Here is a 26,177-nt window from a genome sequence, read left to right as displayed (position 1 = left end):
AAAATCACAAGTCATAAATGTGCATTGTAGACAAAAGTAATCTGATTATTTTAAGCTGAAACAAAGGTCATTTGTCAAAACTGTCCAAAAAATTGGAGCTATGGGTAACTACTCAATCAGTTGCGACGAGTTTTAGACTGGGTTCATTAAGCCAGAGGTCAGATATATGTGAACCCAGCCTAAGAATTGTTATAGCAATGTAGAATATACATATTCTAAATATAGGGGGAGATTTATCAAAACCTGTGCAAAGGAAAAGTTGCCCAGTTGCCCATAGCAACCAATCAGAGGCCTTGTTTAAAATGAAAGAAGTAATCTGATTGGTTGCTATGGGCAACTCAGCAACGTTTCCTCTGGACAGGTTTTAATAAATCTCCCCCTATATAATTATATTTTAACTGTTCGTCCTTTTCCAACTTTTTTTTGTCCCTTTTCCCTCCATTATTAGTTGGTTTCAGGTGTTTTTGGTATAAAGTTATTTGCATGTATCATATAGTGCTGACGGTCCTGATTGGAAGCAACGCTTTTAAGGTGTCCTTCCATTGGGTGAAAGAATGTATAGTGTTTACTATAAAATAGAGACATGTTGGGAGGTCCTAGAGAGAAGACTTCCACACACAATGGCCCAGATTTATCAAACTGTGTGACAGAAAAATTAGAGGGATTTTTCCACAACAACCAATCACAGCTCAGTTAACGAGCTGAAAGCTGAGCAGTGATTGATTGTTGTGGAAACATCCCTCTATTTTTTCTGTCACACATGTTTGATAAATTTGGTCCTATATCTGTTCTTCACAGCCATTATATTCCTACCCCCTCAGAAGAGTATTTAAATGAAGGGTGAGGCAAGATCCTTAGGATGGGGATCATGACCAAATATTACCACAAATATCTGGGCATAGACATTGCATGTCACGTTACGACCCGTCAATGCAAGTCTATGGGAGGGGCGTGGCAGCCGCCACACCACCTCCCATAGACTTGCATTGAGGCGATGTGGCGTGACATCACGACCCCACCGCCCGCACCCAGTGTTCTAAACGAACGCCTGGTGTTGCACTGAGATCAGACATCTTATCCCCAATCCTTTGGATAGGGGATAAGATGTCTAGGGATGGAGAACCCCTTTAAACATCAGCAGCACAAAACCTCAATCCTGGTGTAATATTTTACCTAAAAGCTCAGAATTACCTGCAATGAACAATTATCGGCCCACTGAAGAAATTGCTTAATGCATTGACCCTGCGACGTAGCTTCAGCAAGAGGTTGGGGTCGTCTGGTACACCATGATCCGGCCACACGGTGAACTGGATGTGAGTGATGTCACGCTCTGATTTTTCACGCCGCTATAATGGATGAAAAGCATTTGGGATTATTTTAACTGTGTATGCAGTCTACTTATATAAGTAAGTATACAATATGTTAATAACATAAAGACAATAAAAAATACAACCTTCAATATGTGGAATAGATATGTAACTTTTCAATTTTATGTAGTGATACGGTATTACTGAAGGTTCTGGCACCAGTTGATTAAAAAAAAAAAAAGTTTTCCACGGGAGTACCCTATTTAGGGTATTTTGTTGTGCTCTGGACAGTTCCTGACATGGCAGAGGTGTCAGCAGAGAGCACTGTGGTCCGACTGGAAAGAGCTACACAACTTCCTCTGGAGCATACAGCAGCTGATATGTACTGGAAGGATTAAGATTATTAAATAGAAGTAATTTACAAATCTGTTTAACTTTCTGGCACTAGCTGATTTGAAAACTATTTTTTTATTCTGAAGTAGCCCTTTAACCCCTTCACGACCCAGCCCATTTTCACCTTCAGTACCTGGGCATTTTTTGAACATCTGACCACTGTTACTTTAAGTATTAATAACTCTGGAATGCTTTTACTTATCGTTCTGATTCCGAGATTGTTTTTTCGTGACATATTCTACTTTATGTTATTGGTAAAATTTCACTGATAGTTGCATCCTTTCTTGGTAAAAAATCTAAAAATTTCATGAAAACTTTTGCATTTTTCTAACTGAAACTCTCTGCTTGTAAGGAAAATGGATATTCCAAATAAATTACATATTGATTCACATATATAATATGTCTACTTTATGTTTGCGTCATAAAATTGACGTGTTTTTAATCTTGGAAGACACCAGAGGGCTTCAAAGTTCAGCAGCAATTTTCTAATTTTTCTCAAGATTTTCAAAATCATACTTTTTCAGGAACCAGTTCAGGTTGGAAGTGGATTTTAAGGGTCTTCATATTAGAAATACAACATAAATGACCCAATTATAAAAACTGCACCCCCCAAAGTATTCAAAATGACATTCAGTAAGTGTTTTAACCCTTTAGGTGTTTCACAGGAATAGCAGCAAATTGAAGACGAAAATTCTAAATCCTCATTTTTTTACACTCGCATGTTCCTGTAGACCCAATTTTTGAATTTTTACAAGGGGTAAAAGGAGAGAAATCACCCTAAAATTTGTAACCCAATTTCTCCCAAGTAAGTAAACACCTCATATGTGTATGTAAATTGTTCGGCGGGCGCAGTAGAGGGCTCAGAAAGGAAGGAGCAACAATGGGATTTTGGAGAGGGAGTTTTTCTGAAAGGGTTTTTGGGGGGCATGTCCCATTTAGGAAGCCCCTATGGTGCCAGAACAGTGGACCCCCCACATGTGACCCCATTTTGGAAACTACGCCCCTCGTGGAATTTAATAAGGGGTGCAATGAGCATTTACACCCCACTGGCGTTTATCAGATATTTGAAACAGTGGACTGTGCAAATGAAAAAATTTTTTTTTTCATTTTCACAGACCACTGTTCCAAAAATCTGTCACAAAAATTAAATTTTTATACACTAACATGTTGGTGTAGACCCCAACTTCAACTTTTCATAAGGAGATAAAAAAGAAAAAGCCCCCCAAAATTTGTAAGGCAATTTCTCCCGAGTACGGAGATACCCCATATGTGTCCCAAAACTGTTGCCCTGAAATACGACAGGGCTCCAAAGTGAGAGCGCCATGCGCATTTGAGGCCTGAATTAGGGACTTGCATAGGGGTGGACATAGGGGTATTCTACGCCAGTGATTCGAAACAGGGTGCCTTCAGCTGTTGCAAAACTCCCAGCATGCCTGGACAGTCAATGGCTGTCCGGCAATACTGGGAGTTGTTGTTTTGCAACATCTGGAGGCTCTGTTTTGGAAACAGTAGCGTACCAGACGTTTTTAATTTTTATTGGGAAGGGGAGGGGGGGTGTGTAGGGGTAAGTGTATATGTAGTGTTTTTTACTTTTAGGGTACAGTCACATGGGCAGAGGTTCACAGCAAGTTTGCCGCTGGGAGTTTGAGCTGCAGCGCAAAATTTGCGCCATCTCAAACTTGCAGCACTCACTGTAAATCTCCGCCCATGTGAGTGTACCCTGTACATTCACATTGGGGAGGGGGGGGGGGGGGCAAACATCCAGCTGTTGCACAAGTACAACTCCGAGCATGCCCTTTGGCTGTCCGTGCATGCTGGGAGTTGTAGTTTTGCAACAGCTGAAGGCACACTGGTTGCGAAACACAGAGTAAGATAACAAACTGGTGTTTCGCAAACAGTGTGCCTTCAGCTGTTGCAAAAACTACAAATCTCAGCATGCAGTGACAGCAGAAAGGCATGCTGGGTCTTGTAGTTGTGCAACAGCTAGAGACATACTGCTACAACTCCCAGAATGCCCTTTGACTGTCCGTGCATGCTGGGGGTTGTAGGCACACTGATTGCAAAACACTTAAAAGTTTATTACTTAACTTAGTGTTTCCAAACCAGTGTGCCTCCAGCTGTTGCAAAACTACAACCCCCCGTGGTCGCATGGTAAGATGGCTGGCTATCAGTGATGGCTGGCTATCAGCCACCATCTTACCGGGCGCTGCATACCTGTATGTCATCATGGGTTGGGAACACATTCCCACTCATGACGTACAGGTATGTCATAGGTCGGGAAGGGGTTAAATGTGTTTCAATTTTAGTTGTAATAATAGCTAAATCTGCTAAAAGTCCAAGTGGGTGACTACTGTTTAAGATTGAGGTGTTCCTCTCCACCGGAGAATCTCTAAGGTTGAAGGGTCCTAAGTAACCTCCTAGTTTGCCCCTTACTCTACCTAGTTCAGAGGGGCTTTTTGTAATACATTGTAGCGATCACTCTAGAAGGAAGTTAGGGGGCTACAACCTGTAGTACCCCCTATACACAGTCACTTCAAGCTTGTCAGATATAGTAGAAACAACATATTTCCATGAATGCAATTCAAGTGAAAGCAAAATGTAAGATATCACATTGTCCTTCTAAGTGGTATAGATAGAGTGACGTACGCTGGTGATGTGCAGTTTGCGGATAATGTAATCGGGAAAGAATTTCTCCTGGGTGATCTTCACAATGACGTCGCCAAACGTCTCGACTTCATCTTCAGTGGAGGGCCAGTACTGAGCGCACTTGTTCTGAAACGCAGAATCACACTTATATGACAACAGGCTTTTCTACTGTAGAGGATGTCTATATGTTATCATTTTCTTTACCAAATATATACATGTATTTCATAAAACACTCAGGCACAGGTGAGTCAAGGATTTAGAACAGAGATTTTCAAACAGTGCGCCTCCAGCTGTTGAAAAACTACATGGATAGCCATTCGGCCTTAGTGGGGCTATACGCAAGCACTGGCTGAGACTTATAGGGCCAGTGTGCGTTCTGTTCCCTGTTGCCTTAGCAATAGGGCAGTTCCTGCATAGCGTAGGTGTTTGTATTCAGCACTGCTAATCCGTGTTCCTGACCTGAGCAAGCCATCTTGACCCTGCTTCTGTCTCGTCCCTTGGTACTTGCCTACTTCCCCTGTGTATTACCTGGGTTGACGTCCACACTTCTGTCTGCTGATCAAGCCTACTACACCTGGCTGCATCTGAGCTCCTCAGCTCTGCTTTTCTAACAGCTATAGCTCAGCTATAACACCAAATCAGCTCTGCTTTATCAAACAGTGCACTAATATCACCTAAAGGTTCAAAGTACCCCACCTGCCTGTATCACCGGAGTTTGGTACCAGGGCGTTCTGGTCTGCCTGCCACTTCCGGGACCACTCTTGCGGTAGTAACCTGGTATCTCCCCATCCAGCTTCTGCATTCTGGAGTACTATAATGGGTGAAAACTAGGGGAACACTTAGGCTAGCTTGACACAATGGAATTTCTGAGTGGAATTTCACTTTGAAATTCTGGTGCAACAGAATTGGGACTTTCCCATTGCCATCTATGGGAATGGCAATGTACGCCCGATCCTAGCACCGACTGACGCACTCGCAATTTCCGAACAGAATTTTTACATCCAGAGATTCTGCAGTGGAAACCTAGTCTTGTATTCTGCTTCTAAGTTTGGCCCGAAGCCAAAGCGGTAATTGGAACAGCGGGTTGACACCTGTTCGGGCGTTACATAGACTGCAGAAGAGAAATAATCTAAAAATGTTTACAAAAACATATTGTGAATATGTTTTATTAAAGGGGTACTCTGGTGGGAAACATTATTTATTTATTTATTTATTTAAATCAACTGGTGCCAGAAAGTTAAACAGATTTGTAAATGACTTCTATAAAAAAAAAAAATCTTTACCCTTCCAGTACTTTTTAGCAGCTGTATACTACAGAGAAAATTCATTTCTTTTTGAATTTCTTTTTTGTCTTGTCCACAGTGCTCTCTGCTGACACCTGATGCCCGTATCAGGAACTGTCCAGAGCAGAAGAAAATCCTCATAGCAAACCTATGCTGCTCTGGACAGTTCCTGACATGGACAGAGGTGTCAGTAGAGAGCACTGTGGACAAGACAAATTAGAAATTCCAAAAGAAAAGAATTTCCTCTGTAGCATACAGCTGCTAAAAAGTACTGGAAGGGTAAAGATTTTTTTAATAGAAGTAATTTACAAATCTGTTAACCTTTCTGGCACCAGTTGATTTAAAAAAAATGTTTTTGCCACTGGAGTACCCCTTTAAATACAAAGCATTTATCGCTATGCAAATCTTTGTAATAGTGTCCATAGCCTTTGAGCAGGTTTGTCAGGAAAGCTAGAACCCACTTACGCGGTTCCCTTCCTCGCACCGAGTGACCATCACAATGATTGTGGACTTCTGTTCCCAGATCATCCTCCAGAAATCGTTCATAGTTTCCTCCTTGGGACCTGTAAAATATCCCACAATTAAATATAAGAAAAGGCGATAGTATTTTATATAGACTGACATAAGAAAAAAGTCTTAATTGGTGTGTACCTTGGGCTGCAATGTATTTTCTTGGCTCTTTAAATCCCTGTATGAAGAATTAAGACCATGAGATATAAACAGTATGTTGTTAGGAGAAAATAAACAATGAGTTACAGCTGTAATTTTCCAATCAGTGTGCCTCCAGCTGTTGCAAAACTACAACTCCCAGCATGCCCGGACAGCCAAAGGCTGTCCGGGCATGCTGGGAGTTGTAGTTTTGCAACAGCTGGAGGCACACTGGCTGGGAAACATTGAATTACAGTAAGGACCATTGTATATAATGGACACAGTCAGATTTAAAAATTGTTTATATATTGTACATAACCTTTCTCATATACTTAAAGGGGTAAAACCTTCTTTCTTTTAAATCAACTGGTGCCAGAAAGTTAAACATATTTGTAAATTACTTCTATTAAAAAATCTTAATCCTTCCAGTACTTATTAGCTGCTGAATGCTACTGAGGAAATTCCTTTCTTTTTGGAACACTGATGACATCACGAGCACAGTGCTCTCTGCTGACATCTCTGTCCATTTTAGCAGCCATGCATAGCAGGTATAAACTAAGGGCAGCAAAGTGGCTCAGTGGTTAGCACTGCTGCCTTGCAGTGCTGGGGCCTTGGGTTCAAATCCCACTAAGGACAACAATAAATAAAGTATTATTATTATTATCATGACATCAGCAGAGAGAACTGTGCTCGTGATGTCATCAGAGAGCATTGCAAAAAGAAAAGAATTTCCTCTGTAGTATTCACCAGCTAATAAGTACAGGAAGGATTAAGATTTTTTTAATAGAAGTAATTTACAAATCTGTTTAACTTTCTGGCACCAGTTGATTTAAAAGAAAAAAGGTTTTCACCGGAGTACCCCTTTAATAAAAAAAAAAAAGTATCTTTTCAAACATATCATGACTAAAAAAGACCACTAGGGGTCCCCATAAAATCCAAAGCACAATCCTGTCCTGCTGCAACATCATCTTTTTCCCAGCTGAAGCACAGGCTGGGACAAAGTCCCGTATATGAGACCAGGACTGCGCTCACTCCTGTCCTGTCAGACTGCAGCATGAACACAGAGAGGAGGGAGTTACAGATCAGCCTGCAGTGATTGGATGAAGAGACGCAGCACAGCAGACTCAGGGAGGAAGTGAATGCATGGTGAGTGAGGGCGGGCTCAGTGCTTGCCTCAGACGCGGCCCTTCTTGGATGAGTGAGCAGTAGAACAGAGGAATTTGTGAGCCAAATACAGAAGCTAGACATGCATGACCTAGTGAGTGACATATAGAGGCAATATTTTTGTTCTGTAATATGACAGGTACTCTTTAACCCCTTAAGGACCAGGCCAATTTTATTTTTGCATTTTCGTTTTTTTTCCTCCTCGTCTTCTAAAAATCCTAACTCTTTGAAATTTTCATCCACAGACTAGTATGAAGGCTTGTTTTTTGCGTGACCAGTTGTCCTGCTTAATAACATCACTCATTTTACCCAAAAATGTATGGCGCAACCAAAAAAATATTACTTGTGTGGGGAAATTAAAAAGAAAACCGCAATTTTGCTAATTTTGTAAGGTTTTGTTTTCACGCCGTAGCATTAACCGTAACAATGACGTGTTCTTTATTCTGTGGGTCAATGTGATTAAAATGATACCCATGATAACATACTTTTCTATTATTGTTGCGCTTAAAAAAAATCGCTAACTTTTTAACCAAATTAGTCTGTTTAAAATCCTTCTATTTTGACGACCTATAACTTTTTTCATTTTTCCGTATAAGTGGCGGTATGAGGGCTCATATTTTGCACCATGATCTGTACTTTTTATTGATACCAGATTTGTGTTTATAAAACTTTTATAATTTTTTTAAATAGAATGTGACAAAAAAAGTAGAAATGTAGCACTTTTTTTTATTTATATGTCCACGCCATTCCCCTTACAGGATAAATAACATTATATTTTAATAGTTCGGACATTTCCGCAAGCGGCGATACCAAATATGTGTATTAATTTTCATTTTATTTTTTACACTTTATGGGGGTAAAATGTGTAAAAAGGGCATTTAACATTTTTATTGGGGGAGGGGATTTTTCAATTTTTTTTACTTTTTTTTAAAAACTTTTTTACTTCCATTTTTACACTTTAATAGTCCCTTTAGGGGACTAGCTATAGCAATCCTTTGATTGCCAATACTGTTCAGTGCAATGCATAGGACAGTATTATCGGTGATCTTCTGCTCTGGTCTGCTCGATCTCAGACCAGAGCAGAAGACCCCAGGAGACGGCCGGAGCAAGGTAAAGGGACCTCCGGCTGCCATGCTGGATGATCGGATCGCCGCAGCAGCAATGCGGGCGATCCAATCATCAATTTAAAGTACCGCACTGCCGCAGATGCCGTGATCTGTATTGATCACGGCATCTGAGGGGTTAATGGAGGACATCCGCGCAACCGTGGATGTACGCCATTACCGGCGGGTCCCTGGCTGCTGATAGCAGCCGGGACCTGCTGCGCATGACGCAAGCACCGGTGCGGTGCTCGCGATCATGGCGGAGTGTAAATGTACGTCATGGTGCGTTAAGTAGCACGGCACCATGACGTACATTTACGTCCATTGTCATTAAGGGGTTAAAGAAGACATTCATTTCACATACAAAGTATATTGGTTCATGTCAGCATCCTAAGTGAAGCTAAGATCAGAGGGTACTAAGGTATTTTTAAGTTCAGTTTAACCATAACTTAAATGGGCACTCTTATTAAAACAATTTTTTGCTATTGCACTCCTTATGGTAAATAAAAAATCTTTCAAATGTACTTTGTTTAGAAAAAATGAAGTTTTCTATGTTTTATTTGTGTTTAAAAAAGCTGTCCCTACTTGTCCAGAGCACATTTCCCCCCCATCTCTTGCACAGACTTTGAACTCCTGCTGGCCTGGCAGAAGTCCAAAATCAGGAAATGCAGTCTGGATTGCTGAGGGGGGGGGGGGGGTGCAGCCTTAGACAATCATAGCTCCTCTCACACTGAACTGTCCTGGGCTGTGAGCAGCAGAGTGAGGGAGGAAGTTCTCCCCTGTATGGCTTCAGATGATGTCACGCCTGCTGGGGAACGCCCCTTCCCAGTCTGTGATTCTGACTGAGACTAAGCAGAAAATACAGAGCAATATCAAGGTAGAAAACTAAAAAATAATAAAAATAAAGGCAGGGGGTGGGTTATCATGATGGGGGCAGTGACCTGGGAGGATTATAAAATTTAGCAAGCTCATGAGCGATTCTCTTTAATCCTTACATTAATGTAGCTGGCATTGATATAGTCAGATCCTGGCTCTCCATGTATCTCACATAAGGTCACTCTGTTATCATCATCTGGAAAATTAAATCAGTCATCAGTCAGTTCCATAATACAATACTTAAATACTATATTTAAAATAAAATGAATTTACTTACATGGTAAAATGTCAATGTAGCGGTTTTTAGATTGGTTGCACTGTTTTCTGGCTTCTTTGATGGAGAATTTACTGAAGACACGCGGAATGCTCTGAAAATTAAAAATAAAAAATACAAATACAAACGTTTCTCACTTTTCTGGGTGAAGGTATCCTTAAAAGGAGTACTCCAGTGAAAAACAAAAAATGTTCAAATTAACCGGTGCCAGAAAGTTATACAGATTTATAAATTAATCACAAAAAAAGTGTAGAGCCCGTAGGTCAACTAATGTTGGGATCTACCACGCAAGCTGCAACAAGGCTAACAATAGTCACCTAAAAAATTGCAATGCCAAACATATTTTTAGAAAATTAAAACATAGTTCTCTATTGAAAATGTAAGCAAACACATAAAAAGATGATAAGCACCCGCCCTCCCCACACACAAGAAAACACGCCAATATGGATGCACGTAATCGCATGGAGATGGTGGACAAAGTCAACACCTCAAAAAGTATACACTGTGCTGGAACACAGGGTTGGTAACAGTACAGAAAAAATGAAAATCAATATGGATAAAGGCTAGAGATGAGCGAATTTACAGTAAATTCGATTCGTGACGAACTTCTCGGCTCGGCAGTTGATGACGTAAATTAGTTCAGCCTTCAGGTGCTCCGATGGACTGGAAAAGGTGGATACAGTCCTAGGAGACTCTTTCCTAGGACTGTATCCACCTTTTCCAGCCCACGGGAGCACCTGAAGGCTGAACTAATTTATGCAGGAAAAGTCATCAACTGCCGAGCCGAGAAGTTTGTGACGAATCGTATTTACTGTAAATTCGCTAATCTCTAATAAAGGCATATACATGTATAAGTATGACAGTCTGTGTACAGCATAAACAACACCGGAAAAAATAAAGAAAAAATCAGCCATATGTTTACCATCCACAGAGGTGTGTAACCCCTACTGATCGTTTCGCTCTCACTGAGCTTCTTCAGGGGGCGTCAGTAAGAGTGAAACGATCGTAGGGTTCACACACCTCTGTGGGTGTGTGGGGAGGGCGGGTGCTTATCTTTTTATGTGTTTGTTTACATTTTCAATAAAGAACTATGTTCCAATTTTCTTAAAACAGATTTGTAAATTCCTTCTATATATATGAATTTTAACCCTTCAGGTACTTATCAGCTGCTCTATGCTCCAGAGGAAATTGAGTTGTTCCTTTCTGTCTGACCACAGTGCTCTCTGCTGACACCTCTGTCCATGTCACTCCGGAACTGTTTAGAGTAGGAGCAAATCCCCATAGCAAACCTCTCCTGCTCTGGACAATTCCTGAGATAGACAGAGGTGACAGCAGAGAGCACTGTGGTCAGACTGGAAAGAACTACCCAACTTCCTCTGTGGTATACAGCTGCTGATAAGTACTGGAAGGATTAAGATTATTATTAGAAGTAATTTACAAATCTGTATAAATTTACTGGCACCAGTTGATTCGAAAGCATTTTTTATCCATCGGAGTACCCCTTTAATTTGGACAAGCATTGTTTAAAATAAAGGGAACCTGTCAGCTTTTTTTCTTGCTGCTGGAACAATAGGCAGCATGAAATGGGCACGAGCCCGATCACTACTGTTCAGTAGGATTTACTCAGAAATGCTGCAACGTTTAAAACTATGAATTCTTTGAAAGATGAGCCAGAAATGTAGTATAAGGATAGGGGCAGTTCTTCAATGCTGCTCCCCATCTTCCTGGGCTTGACTGACAGGTCTTTCCTTATACACACACTGGGGGTCATGTATCATTATTTGTGTATGGTAGAAGCATTTTACCCCTTTTCCCGAATTCTAAATTATGTGCAGAAGCGCTAAATTTATCAATCAAGCGCAATGAGCTTCATAAATTGCGGATAAATATAGTAATCTCCTCAATCCACTCTTTGGAAAATAGAATCGATGGTTTAGAGCATCTCGTTACGTTAAGTCCAAGATGGCGTATATTTGCGCAAAAAAAAAACAGCTCTTGCGGTAAAATTTTTGGTGTAAAGGAAAAGTACGCAGTTAATAAATCCATGCGTACTATAGATGTCACTCCAAGGTACCCCGATTCGGCCACATCTGGAGGACATGCTCTACCAAAACGTGCGCAAATAAAATGTGCAAAAAAAAGGGCTTGCGCAAAATTTTGCGCAAAAAAATACACACAAAACAGGGGTAAAATCTTTGATACATGTCCCACACTGTATATAAGGAAAGTGAAGCCCAATGGGGCAAGAGTTAGTGCCGGAGAGCAGGGTAAGAATGCAATGGGATAGTGGGGGAACCATTGGGAGGGGGAGGGTAATCCTGTGGCAGATGAGCTGGTCAAGAGTGGGCACAAAATGGTACGGGGGGATCAAGGGGGGGGGGTGATGTGGCACAGAGGGTGGTCAAGAGGGGGGATGAAAAATAACTATCACATGTTCCAGATTTACTGTATAAATAAATATATAAAAAATAAATAAATTTTTTTAAACAACATACCTGGAATTCATCGAGAAATAGTCGTCCCTCATCAGCATTTTTTCTCTTGTATGTATCGAGGAGATACTCCAGGGGGATGGGCTCAATGTTTAGGAGACTACTCTCATCGTCTTCAAATAAAAGGAAAATGTAAAGGTGACTCTCAAAGAAAAGGGAGCGGCTCAACCGCGATTATTTAATTAATTGATGATTTATTTATTTGTCTATATTGAATTATACAGCATCTGAATAGCGCTCTTTGAAATGTAAATTGTCTTCAGCTTTGTTAACTTTTCTCTTGATGACATCGATAAACTTCGTATATTTCTAGAACATGGTCCGCACATGACAACTTATAACTTTATTTTAAAAAAAAAATACATTGGGGGAAATGTTCAAAGCTTTTCACTTCAAAAATTCAGCGTTTTGCACCAAACATTTCCATCAGGTATTTGAAGTATTTTACGTGTTTATTAATTTTTGACAAATGATTAAAAAAAATAAAAATGTAAGCTTATGACCAGGTATTACTAACTGACTACACAGTTACTGCATCTGCACTCACATAGGTCGCTATGACCAGGTATTAAGTGCGCAGCGATGTACATATCATTGACCCCGTCTGTGCTGGTGTAGAAACCTTCTTTCCTCTAGACGTAGAGGATAGTGTTGCTTGCGAATATTCGCAATGCAAATTTTATTCGCGAATATCACATATTTCGCGAATATTCGCGAATATAGCACTATATATTCGTAATTACGAATATCCGTTTTTTTTATTATTTTTTTTTTCACAGTGATCATCCCTCTCTGTTTCCAGCTTGTGTGGTGTAAAGAAGGCTCTAATACTACTGTGTGAGACTGGCGTGCGAATTTTCGCATATGCGAACATTTGCATATGCTAATTTTCGTATAGGCCAAATTTTGCTTATGCTAATTTTTGTATATGCTGATTTTCGAATATGCACATTTTCGCATATGCGAAAATAAAACGCGAATATTACGAATTTGCGAATTTAACGAATATATGACGAATATTCGGCCATATATTCGCCAAATATCGCGAATTCGAATATGGCCTATGCCGCTCAACACTAGTAGAGGATGCCCCCTTGTTATAGATACAGTCCTGGGTATAAATAGATCATGGGAGAGATCTCTGTACTGTCCCCTGATATATTTATACATAGTTATTAGGTCTCCCCTAAGGTTTCTTTTTTCTAAACTCAATAACCCTAATTCTGATAATCTTTCTGGGTACTGTAGTCCTCCCATTCCCCGTATTATCCTGGTTTCCCGTCTTTGAACCCTCTCCAGCTCCACTATATCTTTCCATACAGAAATATACAGTATACAGTCTATGAAGTTGGTCATAGCCTGCGGGTCCCAAATACTATCAGCAGCCGGGGACCTGCCACTAATGGTGGACAATGGCAATCACACTAAATTTGACAATTTTACAGGGGTATTCTGGCCAAAGACATCTTAACCCCCATGCAAAGTATAGGGGATAAGATGTCTGATGGCTGCTCCAGTCTCGGAAACCTCCGTGTTTCCGGGACTGCAGACGTGATGTCCCACCATGCCCCATTGTGACATCATACCACGCCCCCTCTATTGATGTCTATGGGAGGGGGTGTGGCAGCCACCACGTCCCCTTCCATAGACATGAATGGAGGGGGGAATGGCGTGACGTCATAACGGGGCATGACATCATGAGGGGGTGTGGTGTGACGTCATGTCTCCAGTCTCGGAAACACAGAGGTTTCCGAGATTGGAGCAGCAGCCCGCAATAGTGTGTTGGTCCTGCACGGAGATTGTGGGGGGACCCAACGGCGGGGGCCCCAAGATCAGACATCTTATCCCCTATCCTTTGGATACAGGATAAGATGTCTTTGGCCGGAATACCCCTTTAAATCTTTGTAAAAAAAAATCTAGCGAGTGTAAATACGCAGATTAGATCTGATCCAGATTTCAGGGCGATTTCTGCTTTAAAGTCCATGTCTGATCCTCTTGAAGAACAAAACAAAACAAATCATATGTATGTACAATATTTAAATTGCAAAAATGTCTGCAACCAGTTTGCTGTGTGTGAATATTCTCTTACGGGCAGCCTGTCATTCCGTCAGAACATTTAATATGGCTACACAACTTGTAATGTTCTCCGTGAAATACCTACAGTATAATAGAATAATCCCCTTACCTTGTTCCTTTAGTGGATATCGATCTTCAAAATTGCTACAAATAATAAGAATGTTGGTTAACACAGTCCGTAAACGCTGGAATGTATAAAAAGATACAATTTGACTTACGTACATTCCTGGCTCCCCCTATCATTCCTTAAAGGGGTGCTCCAGTGGAAAACAATTTTTTTTTTTCAAATTATTTGGTGCTAGAAAGTTGAACAGATTTTTTAAATTACTTCTTATATTTTTTTAATCCTTCCAGTACTTATAAGCTGCTGTATGCTCCACAGAAAGTTGTGTAGTTCTTTTCAGTCAGACCACAGTGCTCTCTGCTGAAACCGCGGTCCATGTTGGGAACTGTCCAGAGCAGGAGAGGTTTGCTATAGGGATTTGCTCCTGCTCTGGACAGTTTCTGACACAGACATAGGAGAGCTCTGTGGTTAGATTAAAAAGAACTACACAGCTTTCTGTGGAGCATACAGCAGCTGATAAATACTGGAAGGATTAAGATTTTTAAACAGAAGTAATTGACACATCGGTATAACTATCTGGCACCAGTTGATTTGAAAAAAAAAATATGTTTCCCCCGGAGTACCCCTTTAAGAGGTTATCCTGTAAAAAAAAATGTATAAGTGTTTGAATGTGGGGTCTGACCACTGGGACCCCAGCTCTCTCCACGTAACCTACCTTTCAGCTGATTCTCCGGCCCCCACCTTTGGAGACATGCAGCCGGGGATTGGCTCAGCCGGCCGTCACACGAGGGCGTCTCTAAAGTACGGGGCCGGAGCACCATTCCGACAGTTTCTTTTATGCAAAGAAGTTGTACTTTTTTGGGTAAGCCACAAAAATTTACATCCTTTCACCTTTTTTATGTTGATCCGCTGTGCCCATCCTACAGTGCGAATTTGAAAGAACTCAATGGCTGATGATCAACAGCCTCACAAGGTAGGGGGGTCTCATTGTCCCCTGACCATCATCCCTCCCTAACAATCATTTTTTGTTTTATTGCATCTAAGATAAGAAGTGAAATACATTTGCGAATAATCTTGACTTATCATCATTTGTGTATGCAGCTCCACACATGACTGCCGGATGAGACTCCAGATTACATTTTATTATTGTTACAACAGAGTTAGTTGCAGGGTGCTATCTACTGTACATCTGGCCCCATGAAAAAGGCCCAAAGAGTCACAAAGAAGGACAATGCTTTATGGAAATACCTATAATTAAAGAAGCATTCAGGGTTTTGTTATTTGCCCATTTCATGCACAGACACTATCACTAGTCTCACTGCACCATTTATTTAAAGGGGACCTCTCATCAAATAAACTTTTGATATATTTTAGATTAATGAATGTTGAATAACCTTCCAATAGCATGTTAATGAAAAATATGCTTCTTTCTATTGTATTTTTCCCTACCAGTCCTGTCAGCAAGCATTTCTGACTCATGCTGGAGTCCTAAACACTCAGAGCTGCCAGCCTGCTTTGTTCACAGCCAAACAGGCTGTGAACAAAGCAGGCTGGCAGCTCTGTGTGTTCTCCTTTGTGAACAAAGCAGACTGGCAGCTCGTAGTGTTTAGGACTCCAGCATGAGTCTAAAATGCTTGCTGCCAGGACTGGTAAGGAGACCCCTAGTGGTCATTTCTTCAAAGTGGAAAATTTAATAGAAAGAAGCATATTTTTTAATAACATGCAATTGTGAAGTTATTCTGCATACATTAATCTATAATATATCAAAAGTTTTTTTGATGAGAGGTACCCTTTAATTCCAGAATGGCTGTATCTATATATTTCATTACAGTAACTTGGTCATGTGATCACCAGTCTGACTTTCCAAATTTTCTAGTGTATATTGGTCAGAACAGGTTGTGCTATGATCTTCCCAACATCATGGCAAAAATGGTCATATTTTACCACAAGTGTGGAAATCACTGTAATAAGTGTTATTTTTACCAAGATTTTAGAAAATCACAGCAGAAACTGCACAAAATGACGTAAAAACTTCGTGAAAAATGCTGTAAAAATTCAACATGTGACCACAGCCACATAGTATAATGAATGGTCCTTGGTAGGTAACAGGTCTGGATACAGGTTTTACATTCAGGCCTAAGAGCTTCTAATAATAAGGTAAATGCCAACAAGCTGAGTGTGTTAGAGACCAATACAATACTGGTAAAGATAATAAGAGGGTCCACATTACCAGGAAGATTTTCTCCGCAGAGTGTAGATCTTGTACAGGACAATGATCAGGGCCAAGCAAGTAATAGTTATGAAAAAAGCCAGAAATCCAATGAGAGCCTTATCATTATCTGAAATACACAGAATGAAGCTCGTGAAATGCTGTAAACTATCATATATATTACTGACACATATTACTGACACATACACATATTACTGACACATACACGTATTACTGACACATATACATATTACTGACACATACACATATTACTGACACATACACGTATTACTGACACATACACGTATTACTGACACATACACATTTTACTGACACATACACGTATTACTGACACATACACGTATTACTGACACATACACATTTTACTGACACATACACATATTACTGACACATACACATATTACTGACACATACACATATTACTGACACATACACATATTACTGACACATACACATATTACTGACACATGCACATATTACTGACACATACACGTATTACTGACACATGCACATATTACTGACACATACACGTATTACTGACACATACACATATTACTGACACATACACGTATTACTGACACATACACATATTACTGACACATACACATATTACTGACACATACACGTATTACTGACACATACACATATTACTGACACATATTACTGACACACACATATATTACTGACACATACACATATTACTGACACATACACATATTACTGACACATACATATTACTGACAAATACACATATTACTGACACATACACATATTACTGACACATACACATATTACTGACACATACACGTATTACTGACACATACACATTTTACTGACACATACACATATTACTGACACATATTACTGACACATACACATATTACTGACACATACACATATTACTGACACATATTACTGACACATACACATATTACTGACACATACACATATTACTGACACATACACATATTACTGACACATACATATTACTGACAAATACACATATTACTGACACACACATATTACTGACACATACACGTATTACTGACACATACACGTATTACTGACACATACACATATTACTGACACATACACATATTACTGACACATACACGTATTACTGACACATACACATATTACTGACACATACACATATTACTGACACATACACATATTACTGACACATATACATATTACTGACACATACACATATTACTGACACATACACATATTACTGACACATACACATATTACTGACACATATTACTGACACATACACATATTACTGACAAATACACATATTACTGACACATACACATATTACTGATACATACATATTACTGACAAATACACATATTACTGACACATATTACTGACACATACACATTTTACTGACACATACACGTATTACTGACACATACACATATTACTGACACATACACGTATTACTGACACATACACGTATTACTGACACATACACATATTACTGACACATGCACATATTACTGACACATACACATATTACTGACACATACACGTATTACTGACACACACACATATTACTGACACATACACGTATTACTGACACATACACGTATTACTGACACATACACATATTACTGACACATACACATATTACTGGCACATACACATATTACTGGCACATACACATATTACTGACACATACACATATTACTGACACATACACATATTACTGACAAATACACATATTACTGACATATTACTGACACATACACATATTACTGACACATACACATATTACTGACACATACATATTACTGACAAATACACATATTACTGACACATATTACTGACACATACATATTACTGACAAATACACATATTACTGACACATACACATATTACTGACACATACATATTACTGACACATACACATATTACTGACACATACACGTATTACTGACAAATACACATATTACTGACACATACACATATTACAGACACATACACATATTACTGACACATACACATATTACTGACACATACACGTATTACTGACAAATACACATATTACTGACACATACACATATTACTGACACATACACATATTACTGACACATAGACATATTACTGACAAATACACATATTACTGACACATACACGTATTACTGACACATGCACATATTACTGACACATGCACATATTACTGACACATGCACGTATTACTGACACATACACATATTACTGACATACACATATTACTGACACATGCACATATTACTGACAAATACACATATTACTGACACATGCACATATTACTGACACATGCACATATTACTGACACATACACATATTACTGACACATACACGTATTACTGACACATACACATATTACTGACACATGCACATATTACTGACACATGCACGTATTACTGACACATACACATATTACTGACATACACATATTACTGACACATGCACATATTACTGACATACACATATTACTGACACATGCACATATTACTGACACATACACATATTACTGACACATACACATATTACTGACACATACACATATTACTGAACATACACATATTACTGACATACACATATTACTGACACATACACGTATTACTGACACATACACGTATTACTGACACATGCACATATTACTGACACATACACATATTACTGACACATACACATATTACTGACACATATTACTGACACATACACATATTACTGACACATGCACATATTACTGACACATACACATATTACTGACACATGCACATATTACTGACACATACACATATTACTGACACATATTACTGACACATACATTTATTACTGACACATACACATATTACTGACACATATTACTGACACATACATGTATTACTGACACATACACATATTACTGACACATACACATATTACTGACACGTACACATATTACTGACACGTACACATATTACTGACACATGCACATATTACTGACACATACACATATTACTGACACATACACGTATTACTGACACATACACATATTACTGACACATACACGTATTACTGACACATACACATATTACTGACACATACACGTATTACTGACACATACACGTATTACTGACACATACACATATTACTGACACATACATGTATTACTGACACATACACATATTACTGACACATACACGTATTACTGACACATACACGTATTACTGACACATACATGTATTACTGACACATACACATATTACTGACACATACACATATTACTGACACATACATGTATTACTGACACATACACATATTACTGACACATACACGTATTACTGACACATACACGTATTACTGACACATACATGTATTACTGACACATGCACATATTACTGACACATACACATATTACTGACACATACATGTATTACTGACACATACACATATTACTGACACATACACATATTACTGACACATACAGTTATTAGTAGATCAGTTCTAATAACATATATCTACTGCCAGAGAAGTGACAGTGACGGCCGCCACAAGTCCTGTGGACTCATTGTATTGCTCCACTATACAGCAGCCAATATGGCTTACTTTTCCTCACTTTGGAATTTCTTTGGGAGGGGATTTGGAATGAGGTCAAGATTAACTTTGGGGTCTAATTTAGGCTTTGCATTAATATGAAGGCATGAATTATTTTGGGGTCAGTGGTCTAAATTAAAGAAATATCATGTAAGAAAACGTATCCCCTATCCAAAGCATAGGGGATAGGTTTTAGATCACAGGGGGGGGGGTTCCAAGTACTGGGGTCCACCGCGATCTCCTGTTTGGAGCCGCCACGCACCCTCTATATAGCTCTATGGTAGAGCCAAAGATTGCCAAACGGCTCTCCCATAGAGCTCTATGGAGGGGGTGTGGCAGCCCCGCTTCGTACAGGGGTCATGACACCCAGCTGTGAAGGAGAGCCAGGGATAAGTTTTCTTACATGATACTTCTTCTTTAAAGGAAGTCTATTAAAACTGTAGACAGCCCCATAAAGACATCAGGGAGGGGAGTGGAATCATTAATGCGGTTTCAGGCTTGGAGTTTGCAGTAATGAAAAATATGCTGTTTCCAGTGTCTAGCATTTCTATCACCCCTTACCTCCTCATCCACCCCCTGCATTTGACAATCCCTGTGCTGTGTGTTGTAGGGGATGGCAATGCTGGGTACTTGGGGCGATCGGCTCGCCCTGTGGACACTTGCTGCTCATTTGTATATATGCAAAAATGGAGATTGCTTAGCCCACAAGCAAAAGTCTACAAGTATAATATGCAGTTGGCTTAATTTAGCAAACTTGCCTGGTTCTATCATGGTTCCTGTCCACCACCTCTGCTTTAGAAGCAGTGGTGACATTACTCCCTGGCTGGAGTTTTGAGCAGCAGGCTTACCTCAGCACATTCATGCCTGACAGATGCGGGCATAGTACTTTAGCTTGGGAATTCAGGCACACAAGCAGATGACCTGCCTCTGACCCCAGCCCCATCCACAGACAGGAGCAGACAGGAGAAGGAGAGAGAGAGGTAATCAGCCAGATGAGAAAACCCCTTTAAGTTTGTAGCACTGAATTCATTTTGGGGTCTATTTGTGGGTATAAATGTATTTTGGAATCTAGATATATATATATGACAGTTTATTTTTTTTATTTTTTTTAAAGACATGCTTCACTTTCATTTATAAGAAGCCAAAAGAAGCCCATGGGTTTTCATTTATTTCCCCTGATATATCTCTGGGAGCATGTGTGTGAGGGTGCACGCACACCACATTTTTGCTATCCAGTTCCCGTATACGGTTTTCCTTCAAAAACCTTACTAAAATGTATTGAAAACCGGATGTATTGACTTAACATTGCAAACCGTATTGCCAACGCATCATACGGTTATGTCCATTTGGCGACTTTTACGGTTGGGCCCGGTTTTTCAGCCGTGTTCGCAACCGGAGTGTACAGCGTTTTTAGGTCCGGTTGACCATCCAATTAAAATGGATTTGTTGAGCCTTGGTTTGAAAGAGAAGTTTAAAAAATTGCCAATTTTATGTACTTACACTTTGTTTTTATCTCTACTGTGACACCTTCTCCTTTAAATAAATAATTTTCATAATAAATCTGTAAGGCAAATATAAAATAATGTTAGATTATACTCTCAGCTGTATTTACACCTCATTTCATTACAATACACGTGAAAAAATTCTGTAAGGGCCCCATTACACAGCCTGACCACTGCCTGATGCAAGTGTGGATCCTTTAGATCGATGCTTGTTTATCATGTCTATTACACTTGGTTATCAGATGGGTAGAGCCTTGAAAACTATTGCTGGGTCATTTGTGTGGCCTTTAAAGGAGTACTACGAAGGTTAAAAAAAAAGTTTTTGAATAAACTGGTGCTAGAAAGTTATACATTTTTGTAAATTACTTCTATTTGGAAATCTTAATTGTTCCAGTACTTATCAGCTGCTGTATGCTGCAGCGGAACTCTTTCCAGTCTGACCACCGTGCTGTCTGCTGACACCTCTGTCTGTGTCAGGAACTGTCCAGAGCAGAAGACATTTGTGTTACGCCGAGCGCTCCGGGTCCCCGCTCCTCCCCGGAGCGCTCACAGCGTTCTCCTGTTCGCAGCGCCCCGGTCAGACCTGCTGACCGGGTGCGCTGCGATAATATCCCCAGCCGGGATGCGCATCCCGACCCGCTTACCAGACTCGTTCCCCGTCTGTGCTGTCCCGGCGCGCGGCCCCGTTCCCTAGGGCGCGCGCGCACCGGGTCTTTGCGATTTAGAGGGCCGGTGCGCCACTGATTGGCGCATGGGTTTTAATCAGTACCTTCACCTGTGCACTTCCCTATTAATACCTCACTTCCTCTGCACTTCCTTGCCGGATCTTGTTGCCATTGTGCCAGCGAAAGCGTTTCCTTGTGTGTTCCTAGCCTGTGTTCCAGACCTCCTGCCGTTGCCCCTGACTACGATCCTTGCTGCCTGCCCTGACCTTCTGCTACGTCCGACCCTGCTCTTGTCTACTCCCTTGTACTGCGCCTATCTCAGCAGTCAGAGAGGTTGAGCCGTTGCCGGTGGATACGACCTGGTTGCTACCGCCGCTGCAAGACCATCCCGCTTTGCGGCGGGCTCTGGTGAAAACCAGTAGCAACTTAAAACCGGTCCACCGACTCGGTCCACGCCAATCCCTCTCTGGCACAGAGGATCCACCTCCAGCCTGCCGAATCGTGACAATTTGCTATGGGGACTTGCTTCTACTCATGATATTTCCTGACACAGCCAGAGGTGTCAGCAGAGAGCACTGTGGTCAGACTTGAAAGAACTACACAACTTCCTCTGGAGCATACCGCAGCTGATAAGTACTGGGAGGCTTAAAGTGTACCTGTCCCACAAAAAAAAAAAAAAAACTGTTATATGTTACTCAGTACCAAATCTTGATCATGTACAGTTGAACAGTTTCTAACATGGACAGAGGTGTCAGCAGAGAGCACTGTGGTCAGACTGAAAATACATAAAAAAAGAAAAGAACTTCTGAAGCATACAGCAGCTGATACATACTGGAAGGTTTAAGATTGTTAAATAGAAGTAACACACAAATCTGTATAACTTTCAGCCACCAGATGATTTGAAAACATTTCTTTTTCACCTGTCATTCACTGGAGTACCCCTTTAGCTTCTATAATTTGTCGGCCACACATCCGTTGTTACACAAGATGATCTTGGGTCAATAAATGAGAATTTTTTAACAAGTAAAAACCATTTAATCATTCGTCGGCTGATCTCTGGGCCTTTTCAGTCACTCCAACAGCATGTAGAAAATGAAAAGAAAGCACTCACCCATGATGAACTTGCTTGCTGAACTTTATTCAATAAAAGCAGACATGGTACAGTGGGTTGAAACAGAGGAGCAACCTCGGGGCAACAGACTGTTTCCTGCGCCTTCGGCACAGGAAACAGTCTGTTGCCACGAGGTTGCTCCTCTGTTTCAACCCACTGTACCATGTCTGCTTTTATTGAATAAAGTTCAGCAAGCAAGTTCATCACGGGTGAGTGCTTTCTTTTCATTTTCTACATGCTGTTGGAGTGATATTCTGAGTTGTGGAACGGCACCCCTGTGTTAGTCCAATATGAGGTGTAACCGCACCATTCTACATAGTGGACATGCTTAAAAATACTAGTTCTCAGTGGTTTGGACTGTTCAGTCAATAATTGCTCCAGTAACAATTTCTTCTCACAGTTTGCTGGAGACATACAGTATGGAAGGTCCATTGGAAGCACGGACAGCAGTAAACTCTCACCCCCATTGTAAACATTAGATGAAGATAAAGAGAAGATCTCCAGCTCCAAAAGTAATTAAGATCCAAAATGACAGTGGAAAACATTTTTTTTTTAAACAAATGGTGCCAGAAAGTTAAACAGATTTGTAAATCACTTCTATTTAAAAATTGTAATCCTTCCAGTACTTATTAGCTGCTGTATGCTCTACAGGAAGTTCCTTTCTTTTTGAATTTATTTTCTGTCTTACCCACAGTGCTCTCTGCTGACACCTCTGTCCATGTCAGGAACTGTCCAGAGCAGGATAGGTTTGCTATGGGGATTTGTTCCTACTCTGGACAGTTTCTGAAATGAACAGAGGTGTCAGCAGAGAGCACTGTGGTCAGACAGAAAGGAACATCTAGACTTCCTCTGTAATCTACAGCAGCTACTGGGAGGCTTTAGAATTCTAAATAGAAGTAATTTACAAATCTGTCTAACTTTTTTTTACAGCAGTTGATTTGAAAAAAAAAAATTACACTGGAGTACCTCATTTTTGGATAATGTTACTTTGGGAGCTGAAAATCTTTTCTTTCTCTTCGTCTGTTACTTTCCAAATGTTTTAAGTACTCCGATTACCTAGAAATGTCTGTTATGATTTTTTTTTCTTACAAAAAATACAGTTTCTGCTAAATGCCATATTTTATAAAGGAGTGTTTCCATATGTTGGTCTTATATAAAACTCCCCACTAATTTACTAAGAGGTTTATGCCCATGCAAAAGTCCCAGAAATCTAAGCCAGCTTGGAGCTGGTGTAGATTCCTGCAGCAATTTTCACTTGCGTGCAGGCTTAAAAAGGAATAAATGTGGCGCGCTATGCTCCTTTTCCCGTCCACTATGTGAGAACGGTGCAGAATCTAGAAAGGTTTGCTTAAAATGGGGGTAACTCACGCACTTTGATAAATCTACCCATTTGCATCACTTTTTTTTAATATACAAAAATTACAAAAAACTGTTTTCCACTAAACAACCCCTTTAAAGGGGTATTTCGCCCCTAGACATCTTATCCCCTATCCAAAGGATAGGTGATAAGATTTCTGATCACGGGGGTCCCACCACTGGGACCCCCGCCATCTCCAGGGAGCACCTGCCATTCTAAACGTCATGCCATGCCCCCTTGTGACTTTACGCACCCTCCATTTATGTTGTGACTCCCATAGACATGAATGGAGGAGGCGTGGTGGGAAGTAACAAGGAGTTGTGGTGTGATGTAACAACCCCTGCCGCAGGAAACCCAGTCTTGCTGCACAGAGATCGCGGGGGTCCCAACAGTGGGACTCTCTCAATTAGACATCTTACCTCTATCCTTTGGATAAGGGGATAAGATTTCTAGTGGCGGAGTATCCCTTTAAAGGAGTACTCCGGGGCGCACTTTTTCCTTTTATCCCGTCCGGGCTGCAAAATAAGAGAAAACACACTTTCTCTTACCTGCCAACGAGCCCCCGGAGCTCCGGTACACTCCGGTACAGGTGTTCGGTCCCCGGGCTGTATTCTTCTTACTTCCTGTTAGCCCGGCACGTCACACGGAGCTTCAGCCTATCACCGGCCGCAGCGATGTCCCACCTCTCCTGGTGATAGGCTGAAGCTCCGTGTGACGTGCCGGGCTAACAGGAAGTAAGAAGAATACAGCCCGGGGACCGAACACCTGTACCGGAGTGTACCGGAGCTCCGGGGGCTCGTTGGCAGGTAAGAGAAAGTGCGTTTTCTTTTATTTTGCAGCCCGGATGGGATAAAGGGAAAAAAGTGCACGCCGGAGTACTCCTTTAAGGAGATTTGCCGACATTGATGAAATATTCCAATACTTTTCTAACTTCACAGTTTTTGGAAAACAAAGGTGTGCTGGAATTCATTGTATTTGTACAGTATGTCAGTATTGGTAAATCTTTCCTAATGTATAGTAACATGTTTTATAAAAAGCTTCCCATGAGTTACGACTAACTTTTTACTTTCAATAGTTTTTTTTCTTACCGTAAACTTATATGTTGTCAGGTAGTTGAGATTTGTTACAATGAATTTACAATTTGTTTGATTTTTGTGCACTGCATCATTTAGTAAAAGTATATATTTTCCGTTGGGCCCATTAATATTTTTAAGGGGATGGCATGAAATGGAGACAGTGTTGTGTTCTGTCCCAACATAAATAGAGATGATCTCAACTTCATCTGGTTCTGAAACAGAAACATAAGATGAGAGAAAATAAGATGAAGTAAAAACATTAACTCAACACATCGAGTAATATGATGACAATAAAGATATCACGGCCAGAATAGGTGAATCCCAAAAAATCCAACTA

The 26,177-nt window shown here is 40.3% G+C and overlaps 1 protein-coding gene across 6 annotated transcripts in view; it reads right to left on the bottom strand.

The window, feature by feature from the left end:
* The window catches only part of PTPRC (protein tyrosine phosphatase receptor type C), a 223,924-nt gene that overhangs the window by 27,960 nt on the left and 169,787 nt on the right, over positions 1-26,177 (bottom strand). For all 6 annotated transcript variants that reach the window (XM_056523473.1, XM_056523472.1, XM_056523475.1 and 3 more), the window contains 11 exons: positions 25,853-26,052; positions 21,630-21,690; positions 16,557-16,665; positions 14,372-14,406; positions 12,190-12,299; positions 9,698-9,788; positions 9,540-9,616; positions 6,281-6,317; positions 6,095-6,192; positions 4,347-4,472; positions 1,192-1,346 (listed from right to left, as the gene is read on the bottom strand). In XM_056523473.1, coding sequence (XP_056379448.1) covers positions 1,192-1,346; positions 4,347-4,472; positions 6,095-6,192; positions 6,281-6,317; positions 9,540-9,616; positions 9,698-9,788; positions 12,190-12,299; positions 14,372-14,406; positions 16,557-16,665; positions 21,630-21,690; positions 25,853-26,052 — 1,099 coding nt within the window. The remainder of the gene's footprint in view (positions 1-1,191; positions 1,347-4,346; positions 4,473-6,094; positions 6,193-6,280; positions 6,318-9,539; positions 9,617-9,697; positions 9,789-12,189; positions 12,300-14,371; positions 14,407-16,556; positions 16,666-21,629; positions 21,691-25,852; positions 26,053-26,177) is intronic.

This window comes from Hyla sarda, chromosome 6 (genome assembly GCF_029499605.1).
Source record: "Hyla sarda isolate aHylSar1 chromosome 6, aHylSar1.hap1, whole genome shotgun sequence".
Lineage (NCBI taxonomy): Eukaryota > Metazoa > Chordata > Amphibia > Anura > Hylidae > Hyla > Hyla sarda.
The sequence above is the reverse complement of the archived record's forward strand: the minus strand, read 5'-3'. Positions and strand labels throughout refer to the sequence as shown.